We start from the raw sequence: 16344 nt of genomic DNA on the forward strand, positions 1-16344 counted from the left end.
GAGATAATTACGCGAGACAAGTTAAGAAGGCAGGCGGGAAGGAACGAAGGTCGGTGCAGAGAACGGGCGGCAGAATCGAGTCTTCAAGAAAGACAGGAGACAGAGACGGAGAGAGAGACCCAGAGAATGTGGGTGTAAAGAAAAGCGACCCCGGGCATTACCCATGCTCCATTTCAGCAGGTCAGGCTGATGGAAGACTTTCAGCGCATTACACATCATGAGACTGATTACTCTGGGACACAGGGGAGAAGAAAGAGGAAAATCAAGCAGAGAGTGAAGGGGGGGGGGGGAGTGAGAATGTGTGTTTGGCAGGGAGCTCTGAAACAGTGCCAGGGTCAGGTGATGCTTCAGACGGACCTATCCACTCTCTCTTTTCTCCCATCCACACCTATGAAGACTGTAAAGCCAGACCGGCAATTCTTGTGGTTACGACACACGGGTTTACAAGTTGCTCTCTATAGACGACTGTTTAAGAACAGCAGCGACTAAAGGATTGGCAAAATACACACCTTACTGTGACTGTAACTCTATTCGCACCCAGTTCATACAGAGTTCAGTTGCCAGAACGGCTGCTTGCCGCGTCGGTATGTTTTCTGTGCATAGGGTCTGGATCAACTTAAAATAAAAGAAGTTGACAAAAACTTTTGGGGTCAATGAGTGCTAATGTGTCACAAGTCAGGAAAGGATTTCCTTGATTCCTGCACACATGGGTAAACTTGGGTCAAAGCTGAATCATCCACTTCTAAGCGTGCGAAAACTCCCTCAGACATAAATATAGTTTTCCTTCTGACTTCTCAGTGAATCAGAATATTGTTTGATAAACACTGTATCCACACTGAACGTAAGTCAAGCATGCAGAGCACAGAGATCGAAAAAAAAAAAAAAAAATAAGGAAAAGACAAGCCACAGTTCGCATTGGCTCTATCTGCACTTCTTAAACTGAGTTTGACCCTCTCTTGCGTCGCTGCTCTGTCCAGCGCCCTCCTCTCTCCATCGTTTCAGTTCTCTTCGAGGGCAGCCGTGTGTTTGAAGCAACAACAGCGATTCTGCCTCGAAATGTTAGTTCTTGTTTTAACCGCTGATTGCTCTCATGTTACTTGTGGCACTCATAAGTAATGCGAGGTCATTCTCATTCAAATGCACGCTCACACCGAGAGGAAACACACTCCCTCGCCCTGTTTCTCTTTCCCACCGCAGACACACCTACACTCACAAACACACATACAAAAAGCACACACATACATTTTCTTTTGGGGGGGGGGGGCTGCTTAAAGATGCAGAGCAACCAGCTGGCAGAGCAGACAGAAAGACAGACAGACAGATAGTGAGACACTCGGGGTAAAAAGGGCAGCCTGCACTCCATCAAGACCGAAGCTTACAGCTTTGTTAGTAAATTCTGATTATATGCTCGTAAACTCACAACATGTCAAACATATGCTTACGTTTTCAGGCACGCCACAGCGAACTTAACAAAAGAAAATGAAAGGCGGCCACTGGAATTTAATGTTGCAGTTTTAAATTTCAGTCAAGAAGAAGAAAATAAACAAGGGCATGTTTAGAGAACACAAACTCAGTCTGGAATAAAATGTAATAACAGAGGAGACGCAAAAGGCACCCAGTAATTGTGTAATTGTGAATTTGTTGGGCAAGAAAAACATATTAGGAAGGTCCGGAGGAAGAAGTCATTGAGAGCGATCAGCATGCAGTTATCTTCTGGGCCACACGGAGGCGCAGTTCAGTTCTCTTTTTTATTTTTGTTGGGGTTTATCTTTCTGCTGGTTGAGCTGATGAGTCTAAACAGGAGCCGGGGAGTATCTGTGTAAAAGTGTGTGCTGCTGTCGAGTCTTCGGCATGTGGCGGTCAGTGGACCTGTCTCTGCGCCTGAACGCGGTCGGCCTCCTCCTGCGCCCACAGAGCCTCTCTGTGAGCGGAGGTGTTCATGCTCTCCCTCAGTGCCCTCTCCAGCTCCATGATCCGCTCGGCTGTCTCCCGCATGGCATCCTGGGAAGATGAAAGAGGCTGCTGGGGGTGGGGGTGGGGGGTGGGGGGATGGGGGACGTGAAGAGTTAAGAGGAGGAGGTTTAGAAGCGAAGCAGCAAAAAAGTTGGGGAGAAAAGCGTGTTCCTTTAAATGATATTTGCTCCAAAAAGTCATCACCAACTGTTCAAAGGAAAAAAAAAGAATTAAAAAAAAGGATAAATTAAATCCATGGGAAATATAAACAAAGGAGAAAAGCCGATCTGCAGTTAGTGAGGAAATAAGAGCTCTCTGAGAAGCAGCAGACAGCCAAAACAGAAGAGAGTGGTAAGTGATGGAGAGGGCTTCTCTAAGTACTATGACCTTTGCTGACATCTGCATGAGAGTGTGAATTAGTGGGTGTGGGTATGCAGAGAGAACCGTGCACGTTTACATGTACAGTTTTGCGTGTGGCCTCTGACACCTACGGTGAGAGGAAGAAAATGATCCCTCTCCACACTGGTTGATGGAACTGCGAACGAAAACACTGGACAGAAATAATAAACCCCCCGATCCTCTCTTTCTCTCTCTCTCTCTCTCTCTCTCGCTTTGTTTTCTTTCCAGCCGTTCACTCTGACTAGGAAAGCGTTGACTCGCTTTCAAGTTCACACGTTCACACTTTGGTGGGAGCGGCGCAGAAGTGTTGCAATGGCGAGGATAAGGAAGCGCTTTCAAGTCCAACTGACATGTTGTTATGACACTAACTAGGGATTCACCTCATAGATCAGACTTGGAATCAAACTCCTAACCAGCAGGAAACACCTGATGGATAAATTAACAACCAGTATCCCTTCAGAAAGCCCATAAACACTCAGAATGCCAGACTCCGATTTTCCATTAAGAAAAACAGTTACAGCAGATGGTCATGGCAGCAGAAAGATCAGTTCCCGGCCATAAAACCCAAACAGTAGTAAGCAGAGAAACTCAAAATGTGCGGTTTAAACGGCTTCAATGTCCAAAATTGATGCTTCAAGAAAATAAGGAGGACATACAGCAGTGCGAGCAACACGTGTCAAGAAGATTTGCAAAAAGGAAACAGACTACAAGGGAGGGGGGGAAAGAGGACTTCAATGTGATAGATGACAATTAAACTGACTGAGTGCTTCAAAAGTGATATTTAAAGAAAAAAAAACAACTGTTTCATGTCTGTGCAAGGGCGTTTCAGCTGCTTGGAAACAATAGCAACAGCCTCACATAGAACTGCAATGTAAATGTGTCTGTGTCTTGTACAATTATCTTGTTTGACAGGACTCTGAACAGACACATTTCTTTGGTATAGCACCAGGAGAAACAGTACGATAGGTCACATATGAGGAATCCTTTATGATGGATTCCTCATGTGCAGTGACTGAGTGCCAGTCACTTTATGAGACATAGAAACTGGGAATCAGCTTCAAAACAAGACAAAAAAAAAAAAAAGAAGAAAAAGAAAGAAAGAAAAATACAGATCTCTGCCTTCATACACACATTAGTGAAAGAGGCCAAACACATTAGTGAAAGAGGCTAATTTACAAAGTAATTAAGTTTTTTTTTTTTTTTTTTTTTTTTTAAAAAGGGGATTATCCCTGAGTCGGAAATGATGAAATCGGCAAATCACAAGCGGATACTTGTGACTCGTCTTGTCAGCACAACACAGCTGGAGGTGAGCGACACTCACACACACACACACACAGAGGCAGGCTGTGTGCATCACCAGTCCAAAACCGTAATTGAATGTGACAGACGGGCAGTAATTCGATGCACCAGAATCAACAAGTACTGGTCTGACCCCACCCAACAGACAGAAACAGAGACACACACACACACACACACACACACACACACACACACACACACACACACACACACAGGCAGACAGACCTTTCTGGTTCGGTTACCCTCAAAGGTCAGGCAGTGGCAGGCCCTTCTCAGTGGGGTGTGTGTGTGTGTGTGTGTGTGTGTGTGTGTGTGTGTGTGTGTGTGTGTGTGCGTGCAATATATGAGTCCTATATGTGTGTCTGGGCATATAAATATGTAATATGAGTTTTATTAGTAACAAGAGACTATTGCTGGCTTCCAAGACTACAAAGGAGAAAAGGGCAGGACTGATACAGAGACAGAGCGAGCAGGAAGCAATGGAAAGATAATTGCCTCTGCAGCACCAATCATCACCTAATGCCCCTGGGAAGGATCATTATAGTTCTGGCGCTTTTTGGTTTGATGGAGGGATTATAATCACTTAAATAAATGAGCAGAGAGTGAGAGAATGCACATTTCTAACAGCTGTGCACCTATGATCCTTGGCTTCGCACACACAAGGCGTGCACACACACAAGGCGTGCACACACACACACACACACACACACACACACACACATCTGTCTCTGTCTCTGTCTCTGTCAGCTGAGTCTGTCTTTACCCTCCCTGTTTTATGATTTGAAAGTGTTAAGTATGTGCGCAGGCCCCGGAAATGTTAGATACAGTTTCAGCCAGAAACTGAACGAAAATCCTGAAATAATTTCAAAAAGCATTTCAAAGCCTCTCAGAAGAGGGGGGGGGGGGCTGCTGTGTGTGTCTGCCACAGATAAATATGAAATAAAAGGCCAGAGTGTGAACGTTTGAAGTGAACGCTTCCGATGTGTGTTTTCTCTATGTTTGTGAAGTGCAGCGTGGCGCAATGGAGACAATGGAGCGAAGAGATACTATCGGCACGTCCCACATAAACTCCGCTGGAATTATGGGGAGAGGCTGTTTGTGTGTGTTTACCCTCGGAGCGTGCTTTATTCCCGATGGACGGAGAGATAAATGGCGTGAGAGAGAACAGAGGGAAGGGAGGGAAGCAGCACAGCCTCTACTGAGCAGACAGGATGATTGCATAAAACATTTTAACTTCTCTGGAGATGGCGAGAAGGATTATGAGGTCTTATGAAGTCTAATGTTCACTTCATCATTTATGACTCCCTTTATTTCATCATAATCATACTGGTATATTTATTATGCTAATTTATCTAATGCTATGTTGGTGTGTGGTCCGAGTTATGGTTTACTTTTGAAAGCTTGTTTCCACTCAGCTGGACACTTGGTAGAATTTACTGAAACGTGCATGTGAAATCGCTGAATCACTGTTAAAGTGGTTTTTGCAATAACTCATTGGAGGTCATAATAATCTTTGATGTTAGACCATTTCTTAAAATACAGAGTGCATAAAATGTGCTCACTGTAAATTAAACTGTAAAGTTGCGAGGATTTCTGATTAAACTAAACAAAAATCTGTGACCTTATGCTTAACAGGAGTGAAGGAAATAATATTTCTCTGACTGTCTGTGCGTCTGCTTCTTTGATCCTTTAGGTAAAGGCTGAGGAGGGTGAAAGGTGAGTTTTTCATTCATTCATATGGACTCGTATCTGATTATACAATTCCAAATAAAATGAAAGAAATAGAAGCGAGGATTATTGTTTAAACCATTTCAAAGCAGCCAGTTTCTAAACATGATGACCACCTGATGGCCCTGCCGGAGGAAACTCGGCAGATGTGTCTTTCTCACACACTGTCTGGAAGCAGAAATAGGATGTCGGATGCTGTAGCCCGTATACACAAAAATAGAAAAATAGTTCTCCCACAAACAGACTGTGAGAGAGACTCACCCTCTCTGGTAGAGAGGTACGGAGACGTGCGCTCTCCTTCAGAGGCCCTGTGGGATTAACCTGGCATAAAGACTTCACAGCTCTGCAGTCTAGCATGCTCCAGAAGAGTGTACTGAAGTAAAGCTAGCAATCGTTCATCCCCTGTATCAAACCTGGGATCCACGGACACTTTATGTAGTCAGAAGTGAGTAAAGGATTACTGGTGAGCAGCACATAACAGGACACACATAAACACACAGTCACTCTCATATTCACAGCTACACACACCAATGACCTCAAATGCATGTTTTTTTCTGGACGATGGAAACAGGTCCAAGCCAGATTTGAATCAGGAACATTCCAGCTCTGAGACAACAGTGGTAACCACTACACCACCGTGACACCTACGTCGAGGAATAATTACACAAATTCCCAAACGCCTGACCAGATTCACTTCTGGACTGTTCCCACTTTATCCTGCAGATCTTCACTGGGGTGGATGATTGAGGTTGGCCTGAGCTAAGGAGTGACTCTGAGCTCCACTGTGGGAGGACGAGCGCTCTGACAGACTGCAGTAAGGAGTGTGAAAAACGGAAGATAGAAGCAGGGGAAGTGTATTTATGTGGAGCGCCTTGCAAGAGAGGAGAGAAGGAAACAAAGAACAGATTCTGGGTGAAATGAGCTATTAGCTGATCTCACATCTTTTAGCTGAAAAGATGACAAGCAGCCTGAACATGCACCATTCACAAAGAGACATCCACACCTTGCGTATCCCTACCTGCGATAAAGAATGGGGATGGCCATCAGCCAGAGCATCTTTCCTCATATCACCCGGTACCATCTGCTTCTGGATGTTGGGAGACTTGATTTGCCTTCAGAAGAAGAAATACGGACGTCACAGACGAACTGAATTAAAGAAATGCAAAAGTTACAAACATGGCGACAGGCTTTGTTCATGCAACAAGACAATGGGCTGGAACAGGAAATAGGTGACCCTGAGAATGAAAGAAGTTGAGGGTTGATGAATGGGTGAACACTCCACATACATTTGTGAATGAAAAGCAATGCATGGATAATGCAAACCAAGCAAGTTATTTCTGCTGGAAAAAGAAAAAAAAAAATCCATGTGTTGATTTTCTACGCTCACTCAGAGGTGTTAAACCTATTTTAATGATAGCTTTGAGGGAGCGACTTTTCAAGTCAAGTAACACCGATATCTCAGCTCGGTTCTCAGTGTTGTGTTGTGTCATCTTCTCTTAAGAAACTTGTTTGAAAAAAAAAAAAAACTGTTTTCTTTGGAATCTTTACAATTTTCTTGCTGGCTCGATGGCGCTTGATAAAATTCGCACCTATATTTCGCTCGAATCTGTAGAATCGCCCATGTGGCGAGTGTGCAATGCGTACAGTATAGAAAGAAAGCACAAAGTGTGCGTCTGTTTCTCTTCTTTGTAAAATGGCAGAATAGGACAAGACAAGACACGACCGATGGAGGTGAGACGCCGCTGTGTAAATCTTTCAACAACAAAATACACAAACATTTCCAAACCGGAGATGCAAGTGCATGCATGCACACAAACACATTCTGAAAAAAAAAAAAAAAAAAAAAAAAAAAAGAATATATCAATTCGCAACTCCACAGCTAAAACGACAGAAATATACCAACACACATGTGCACACACACATACACACACACAGTCTGGACGGATAATAAATCAACTGTCAGCATTGTGCATTGCTAAGGTGCTGATTACAGAGTTGAACTGTGTGTTAACCAGTCAGGACGGCTGTGTATTTACTTCCACACTAAGACTCGCTCCTTGTCATTTACCGAACACACTCAGCCACATCTATTGCTAACACAAACACACACGCCAGCACTCAGTACAGTTACTAGTGGACGGTCATGCGTCCACAAACCCATGCGCCATAAGCCAAACATTTATACACAATCTATATTTTATTTCAAGCGCGCTTAAAATAGAATCAAAATACGCGTCTTTGAGGTCCCAGTTTGGCCATCAGACTTTTCGAAGAAAGCTGACAGTGACAAATTAGTGCTTAAGAGAACCCTCTAACACTGTAAACAAGCTGTGACCAAGCAGCTGCTAAAATACGCCACATTATTATTCCATATCCACACCGGCGTGTTTACTTTGGGCAAAACCTACAAGCTGCCCCCACATGTGGGCAAATATTTGCTGTCACAGCCCTTAGAATGGTGTGTGTGTGTGTGTCAGACTTTATGACTAATGTTAGTGCGCAATTAATGTGAAATACATCTAATGAGAAGATGAATAAATTGAATAGGCTTCGTCTGCGCTGCGCACGGTAGTAACTTTCAAAAATCCTTATTATGAGAAAAGACAGAGCCGAACTGGAGTTTGATCAATATCCTGTTAATACTCCTCCCTATGAAAACCACACACTCAAGTTTATTAGCCTTCCATTTTACGAATCTGGCTTGGATCTTGTACATGTTTTTCTACCGTTTTCACTGATGTTTTTTTTTTTTAAAACTCTAATATTTCTAAGTTCTGTTTAAAAGTGAAGCATGAGTGACGACTATAACTGAATTCCATTGCAAAATAGTACATCGCATACACAATAAATCCATGTACACACATATTTTCACATCAAAAAGGAAAGGGGGGGGGGGGGGGGGGGGGAAGAAATGTGTTTCGTACTCTGATCGTTGAGGCCTGCGTGTGTTTTCCTAAGCTCTGATGCGTGTCCGTGGAGGACGAACCCGCCATGAGGGCATATCAGCTATCACACACAGCCACTACTGGCACAGGTGTATAAACCGGCGGACACGCTGGTCCCGTTTGATAGCCGATACACCCTCATCAACCCATCACTGCAAAATGAAGTAAGTGTTTTGACCACTGCGGAGGCAGCTGAGGGCATGAAGAGTGTGAATGAGGAGCAGACGGGCTGGGCCGCATGTGAGTGGAAAATATGAGGGGGAACTGTGATTTGTTGATTACCGAAATGAGTAAATTCTTGCGGGGGAAATAGTATTTTACTGGAGTGACACTTGTGAGAAGGATGAAGTGAGAGAGAAGGAGCCATGTGCGGGAGTCCAGCCATTTCCTAAGCTGAGCGTAATAAGTAATTTTTCACATTTCCTCTTGCTTCTTCCACCTGGAGCGCCGCACACATCCGCCTGCCAATATAAGCAATGCCGCTTTTACTCGAGCTGTCAGACATCTGCTTTATTTTCTCCTATATCTCTATGCACACTTCTTTTTTGACTATTAAAGAAGATTTTCCACTATGACTTTAGAGTTTCTCTCCTGTAACCAGAGAAAGAATATCGTCTGTTACCAACCACACCCTCTATTATTCATATTAATTTGGAAAAATCCGAAAATATTGATCCTCCACCCTCATTTGAGGATGTGAGTGTGTGCCATGGAGCAGCCGGGTGGCAGCAGCAGGATGCTGAGAGATCACAGCTTCCTGAGTCCATCCCAGCTCCGACTGTGGGAAACCGTGAATATTAAGTAGGGTGTAGGATGAGAAGGGTTTGCTTTCTTTGTTGACTTTTCCCATTTAAATTAAGCTTAAAGATGTAATAACATTTTTGGGAGAGAAAAAAACAGATTTGTATCTTCCCCTTCATAACCCTTAATTCTTATTTTGTGTCTTCTTTGTGTCTTTTAATAAACAGTAGAGTGGAACAAAATCCTCTGATTTTAAGCAGCCAAGGAAATACTGGGGCTGTTTTAAGTCGGGGTTGCACGATATATTGAATAACGGGAAGATATGATCTGAGGCAAATACATTTTCTCTCCGTAGCAAATGGAGGAGAAAGACAAAAGACGAAGAATGTAGCAACAGTCAAGAGTCTGTTTATTAATAAAAGAAGTGCTTCTTCCACCTTCATGGAATCACAATTCGGAATACAATTTCATCACATATACTCTGAAAAACTTAAAACTGTTAATTTCAAGGTCATTTTGGCAATATTTACTGCCACCTCAAGATGAAATTGAGCTGTATGCAGTCCCTGAACTAAAATTAGTTTTTTCTTTTTATTATAAACTAGTTAATCAGTCGCCATATTAACTATATTCACACACTTTCCCACTAATGACGCCTGCTTTGTTGGAAGATGTTCAACCTACAATAAGAACAACTTGGGGTCCAGTGTCTTACTGAGGGACATGACAAGCTGGGGATTTAAACCACTAACCTTGTTTCTGCTGCAGGTGCAGAATTGTTTATATATGTATGTTAATAGCTTTCAGATGCTGCTGCGTATAAATTGTGGACGAATGCAATAAAAAGCGACTTGTTTACAAATTCAATCAGGTGAATACATCACATCCAGGAACTTTGGGGGTTTATGCATGGTTTCCCATGCTTGCAGTATATTTTGCGAGCTTTCAGCATGTGAACCTTCATTACAGTCGCAGGAATAAAGCCAGAAATTAGACCTGTGTTTATGTGTTTGCAAATGGGTATTTTTCCGACGTACAAGTATACGTCCACCAGAAAATACTAAACTACTATTAACAAGTACAGTCCTCTGTCTCACCTCAGACACACATAAATACAAATGCACGTACACACACACGCACGCACACACACCTCCCTTTTCCTGAAACCCTCCCTCACATACCAGAGTGCTTACCTCGCCAGTGGCTGTGGTACGGTGAGGCTGGGAGGCTGATTTATCTTTTAAGGTTGAGCCCCCCCCCCCCCCCTGTCAGATCAGGGTGGGGAAACTTTAAAAGTACAGCAACCCGAAAACATTAAAAAGAAATCTGCTGATATATTTCCAAAATTTATTGATATACAACCCTGAGAGATGATCGGTAAGAAAAAAAGCCTCTATGTTTGTTGAGTATGTTAAAAAAGAAAGTTCACATTAGATGCTCAAACAGTCAGAATTTACATGTAAGATTTACTAATTTGCATGTGTGTTTATTATTTCAGAAGTTGAAGGGTAATCAAGGCCTGATGTGACAGACAATTCGCTGGAGTCGTGCTAAATAAACCTAATTTCATCGTTTGTTTTCAAGGTTAATCCATCATCAGTCCTGCATCTGAACGCTTCACTTAGCACACCCAACAAATGTTAAGAAGTGACACACACTTAAACTACACACTAATAAAAGGTAAATAAAGTACAAACTACCTAATGTTTTCACTGATAACTCGCGGTAGATGTGTAGAATATCTAAGCCATGAAATAACTGTGAGTGAGTCTTCCCTGTGCTGGAAGGTATTTATTACAATGACCCGCAAGCTCCATCCATCTCTCTCTCTGCTGCGTTGCCAGCTGGATGAGAAAGTGTCCGTTTCCTCATCTGTTCTTCTCCTTCTCCTCTCAGATAGTGGTTAATAGGGCCATCTGAGCCAGCTCCAACAGAAACAGTCTGATTAAAAAGACGTTCATCCTCGGCACAGACGCACCATCTCATACGGTCGGACGCTGAGGTCCAATCAGCACACACACATACACACACACAGATCAACTTCTTCTTCTTCCCCATTGCTGATAACTAACTATTGGTCCACTATAAAGAATCTATCTCTCATAACCTGCGTGAGGCTTTGACCTCTGAGTGCTGACCAGAGGAGCGGGGTCAGCCTGATAGCGCCGACGGCTTGACACTAATGAGACGGCGGACTCAAGAAGACGGACGAGCTGAGGAGAAAATGAAAGTCCTCCAATGGTTCAAGCGGCTCTTCTCCCAGAAATTGCTGCGTGTACTCATACACAGAAACCAAACACGCCGATTAGCACACACGTGTGCGCGTACAGCCCGCGATACATGTGAGTTGCAGACACATGTGGACGCAGAGGTCGAGGCGTGACGCATGCAAACACACATGGAAACAGAGAGTGCACTGTGCGAACAAACTCTGCAGGAGCTACTGTATTCCTATTATACTCCGCGCTCATGCGTTCCCACAGAGTTTGAGTCAGCAGCGGGTTTCCATGCCAGAGCGGGGAGTCTGTAAAACGGGTAATGAATGAGGCAGGAAACCGTGTTGGATCCAGCACACGCAGCCCCATCCAGATTGATTCTGAACTGTTCAGAACCACAGCTGGCGTTAGCACACCTGAAGAGGCCACAAATAACCGGAACGCCTTCCAGTTCAGATACATAATTTGTAAAGAAACAAACACAGAAGCATCTCTTTTTGTCCATTTCTTCACACGTCCACCACAAACGCTCGCGTACAGTATCTCTGCCTTGGCACCAAGCAACCACTCATTTGGGTACATGTGCGCGCCATGCCAATCCATAAATCAGATGATAATTGAGTAGCACTGTGCCAGTAATAAACAGACTAGTATAAACAGCCAGTGTCTAGGCTGGATACACCACCTCCCACTGGCATACCGCTGGCTGGCTGCCTGGCAAACTCAAAAACACACTCTTATACACACACAAACATGCCGACTGAACCCATTTACTGTAATACAAAGACACAAGCAAAACATCCGATATGTTGGGCTTCCAGACACTTTGGTAAAAACACATATACATAAAATAATATGAAAAAAACACATGACAGAGCAATGAAATGTGGAAGAAAAAAAGCCTTCCCAGAAGTCAACGCAAGAGAGAAGATATATTTCTCTGGTGATGTAAAACAGGAATCATATAAAGTCTCTGATTCTGTTATTGGTGCGGTGGGAATGAGGAGCGAGGTTGTTTGCAGTAAATAGATCGGACATTTACTGTCCCTGCGGGATAGTCAAATCTGAGCTTCCTGAGAATCAGATTTGAGCCAAACCTCCCGAACTTACCTCAAAGGTAAAAAAACATCCCAGTAGTGATGACTTTATGTTGCACAATACTGGTGGGATAATGATGGTGGGAATAACAAGCAGGATGAGTATCTACTTACCCAGGTCTGTGGACGATGACAGACAAAAAAAAGAAAAAACAACCCCAAAATGATTAAAGTTACACGTATTTCAGTCACAGTCAGCTTTTCCAGACTGTGCTTACATCAGGCGAAAAGTATGACAACATGAAAGTAGTTTCAAGTGCAAGGAAGACACAATCTAGACAGTTTATATCTCACGGATTACTTCTTTATAAATAGAGCACTTGGGAATGAACCGGTATTTTTCAGAGATCCGGTCACTTGGAGGGACGCTGTGAGGACACACAGATGTCAACTTGTAAAGCAGTGCTTCCCAACCTGGGGTCCGAGCCCCCCGCAGGGGCTAGCTTTTCTCAGAGGCAGGTTGGGAACCACTTTCATAAAGAATGTCATCTGGGTTTTTTTTTCTTCTTTTTTTACACACTTACCTCTCAAGATCTGTGATTTTCTTGTCCTTGCATGATTTGTCCATTTCAGCGTCCTTCAGCGCTCCCATCAGCCTCTCCACCTCAGCCTGGGACTTCCTGGATTCCTCTCGGTAACGGGCCACTTCCTGCTCCAGGAGCCTCAGACGGTCCGTGATGTCCGGACATATCCTGACTGCTTCCTGCTTGTTTTGGGTCTTTGGAAAGGCATGGAATAGCAGGTGAGGTTTCTAAATATCAGGGTAGTCCATGGTAATATGAAATCAATGCCACTGGCAGTAAACAGCCAGCTTGTAATTTTTTTAGCACTTTTGAATATTTTGCAAATACCATTTTATTAACTGTCTCCCTAAAATTTCTATGTGATATGAATTCTGCCTGATTACTCCATGCTGCCGAGCTCCATGCCTCCAGCAACCTTGGCCGAATGTCCAAAACCATTTTATTTAAGACCCATAAAGGCTAAAAGAAATCACAAGAGAATTTTTATTGACTCGTTTTACTAATAGATTACTACTGCATGTAAAACACTGACCTTCTTTTAAGCATCAGAAAGCATGTTTCTGGGTTTTGTGACTCATTTCACTGCTTTACATTTAAAATCTCCACACTTAGGCTGTTTCAATGAAGGGAGAACGCACCGTGGGGCTGACTGATGGGGGCCCTTCTGCTTTGGGTTGCACCTAGAAACAACACAAAGACACAGAGCAACATGAGAACACAGTAAAAGAACCGAGTGCGGTTTGAACATCCTGTCCGACCCTCACGCGTCGGGCACTGACACGTGGCCAAGCTGTGGTATCACTCCGCATGGACGACTCCTGAAAGGAAAATAAAACTTCAACTAACACTGAGGTTGCAATTAACGGAGCTCTGCCAGGACCGGAGCGTACCCTCATCTGTTCTCAGCTCCTTTCCTGGATGCTATTCTGTGGTTTCCTTCTATCAGTTGCCTCCCTGGGGCGTCATTCATGTAGAATTTGGAGTTCAGTCATTATCATTTTAAAATTACTGACTCTGTCTGTTTGGCTTCCACTTTATGAGACCACCAAACATCTCAATTTTTTTTTTTTTTTTTTTTTGTAAGTTAAACGTTGAAAAACGCAGTTACATGATGAATCCATTCTTCTGCGAGAAAAATATCCCAGAGGAAGTTTGTAACCTAGAATTATCTCTCTGTCTACTTCTTCTCTTAGTCTCTACCTCTCTCTGTCTACTGTGTTTGTGAAGCTTGTTTAACTTGTCGAGACAGCCGAGGCCATTCGTTTAAACATCATCAAGCGAGCGCGCACAAACACTTGTGTGCACATGGCCATGTTTCAGTCACTTCAGAGACACCACGTTCACTTACGCCCATTTATTACAGACTCACCTTAACCCAAAGCTGAAACTAAGCCTACAGTGAAATTTAACGATCTCTGTTATGCTGGCATGTTGTTTGGATCAAAAGTAAAGAAGGTCAACATAATGTAACTTTCAGAAACAGATTTGTTCCCCCACAAGGATGAATAAAGCAATTACACGCAGGCACGCTGAACGATTTATTGTCAGATCTGCATAAGTCTGGAACTGTGAATGCAGCTCTCCTGGAGACTGTCATTAGGGAATAAAACCCATCGAGTTTCTGTTAACTGTTACCACTAGACTGTCCTAACAAATGCAGCTTTCCATTCATCTCAGCAGATAAACAAAATGCATAAGATTCCCCATGCAGCTCGGAGATACAACCTTAAGAACAGCATTTGGAGCACTACTAAAAAAACTGTATTTGATGTTTTTTCTCTTGCAGATTTGATGGAAAATCTGTGAATACTGAAACTTAAAATGTTAATGAATCCACAAAAGCAGGTTTGATGGTTCTGTTCCCTCGTTTTTGATGCAATAACATTTCACAGGCATGTGTGAGAAAGCTTGCATACAAGTTTCACCAAACTAAGAAGTCTGAGGCTGGGTTGGGTTTGCATGTTCTAAGGTTTTCTGCAGGTAATCCATTTTCCATCCACAAATCAAAAACATGCAAATTCAATATTAGCATGTGTCTCTGGATTAGATTTAGATAAAGTGGTATTAAAGATGGATGAAGCGAGAATATTTCTGCTATTTGTGGCAGAAAACTTGTCACAGTTCCCCTCCACTGTTAAGAATCTCAAAAGAAGAACATCTGACTGACTGCAGGGTAAAGATTGTCATTGTTTACCTCATTTTCACCCAATTTCCTCCACACCTAGCTCCATATAATCAACAGTAAACATCAAAATAGCACAAAGTGCATTGGAACTGCAGCAGACTGTTTTGTTCTCGAACGGGACGCACAGCTGGTGCTGAGAGGACAGCGGGTCCGGCAGGAATCTGCGATATTATGACAGGACGGGAAAGGCCAGCAAAGATAGGATTATATACACAGTCAGATTATTATTATCATTCCTCGAAATGTCTCGAGTGTAAATATTACAAGAGAAGTTAAATATGCGCAGCCACCAGACCAGACTGTGTGCTGAATTATTCACCTCCTGGTCAGAGGCTACCAGCAACACTAAGGCTGCATTTACAAAAAAAAAAAAAAAAAAAGTCTTTGATCGTTTCACAAGTTCTCATTAAGTCGTTAGGTGTTTTTCTTTTTTTTAAATATTAGTTTCACCTCTGTTTTACCAGGAAGAAACAAAGTAACCCGGAAAAAAAAAAGATTCAAAAGTAGGTCGGGCTAAATGGCATCTGTCTGGGGTGAAATGGACAAATTATCCTGTTGAATGAGACTCAGAAGTGTTTTAAGGTGTGGCACCTCCTCGGTGATCAAAGACAACCCTCCCGAAAAAGGTCACAGTCTTCTCTGAGTTTTTTTTTTTTTTCTTTGAAGAGCGAGTGTTTAGATCCAGAAGTCCTTTATTAACCCTGGAATCAACAAATACGGCTTTATGGGAAGAGGATGAGGATGTAGTGAAGTCAACAGAACTCTGAGGTCAAGATAAAACGCTCTGTCAACAGCCTGACTGACTCAATCATACAAACATGTGCGGATACAGTGAGCGCGTACACGAACTGCTGCAAACCCCACATCTGCTTCTGAGGTAAATAAGTTGAAAGAGCCGCGGACCAGCAGCTTCAGGCACAAACGCTGATTTCTCCATGTTTGGAGGTATTTACTAACATTTTTATTAAATGATGGTTGAAATCCAAGCAGGAACTGAGTTAACTTCGCATAGTTTGCAGCTACTTTATAATTATATTTTTTCTTCTGTGTTGTTTAAGTATGCAATGATTAAAATATAAAAAAAAAGATGTATGGTGGATATTATCATTTACTTTTTCTTGAATGACAATGAAAGAATAGTTTGAATCTGACAGAGATGTCTGTTGAGTTTGATTCTTTCATTTATTCATTATTATTTGTTTGTGAGTAACTTATTAGTAACATTCATTGGTAGTGTGACAATATGATGCAAAGATC

At 42.8% G+C, this 16344-nt stretch overlaps 1 protein-coding gene across 1 annotated transcript in view; it reads right to left on the reverse strand.

Moving 5' to 3' along the window:
* Positions 1 to 16344, reverse strand: part of LOC115407854 (ERC protein 2-like) — a 105653-nt gene that overhangs the window by 36094 nt on the left and 53215 nt on the right. Inside the window, exons 10-14 of the mRNA XM_030118381.1 lie at positions 13541 to 13582; positions 12903 to 13096; positions 12493 to 12498; positions 6398 to 6491; positions 1870 to 2001 (exon numbers count right to left, since the gene is read on the reverse strand). Coding sequence (XP_029974241.1) covers positions 1870 to 2001; positions 6398 to 6491; positions 12493 to 12498; positions 12903 to 13096; positions 13541 to 13582 — 468 coding nt within the window. The remainder of the gene's footprint in view (positions 1 to 1869; positions 2002 to 6397; positions 6492 to 12492; positions 12499 to 12902; positions 13097 to 13540; positions 13583 to 16344) is intronic.

Source organism: Salarias fasciatus, chromosome 20 (assembly GCF_902148845.1).
Source record: "Salarias fasciatus chromosome 20, fSalaFa1.1, whole genome shotgun sequence".
Lineage (NCBI taxonomy): Eukaryota > Metazoa > Chordata > Actinopteri > Blenniiformes > Blenniidae > Salarias > Salarias fasciatus.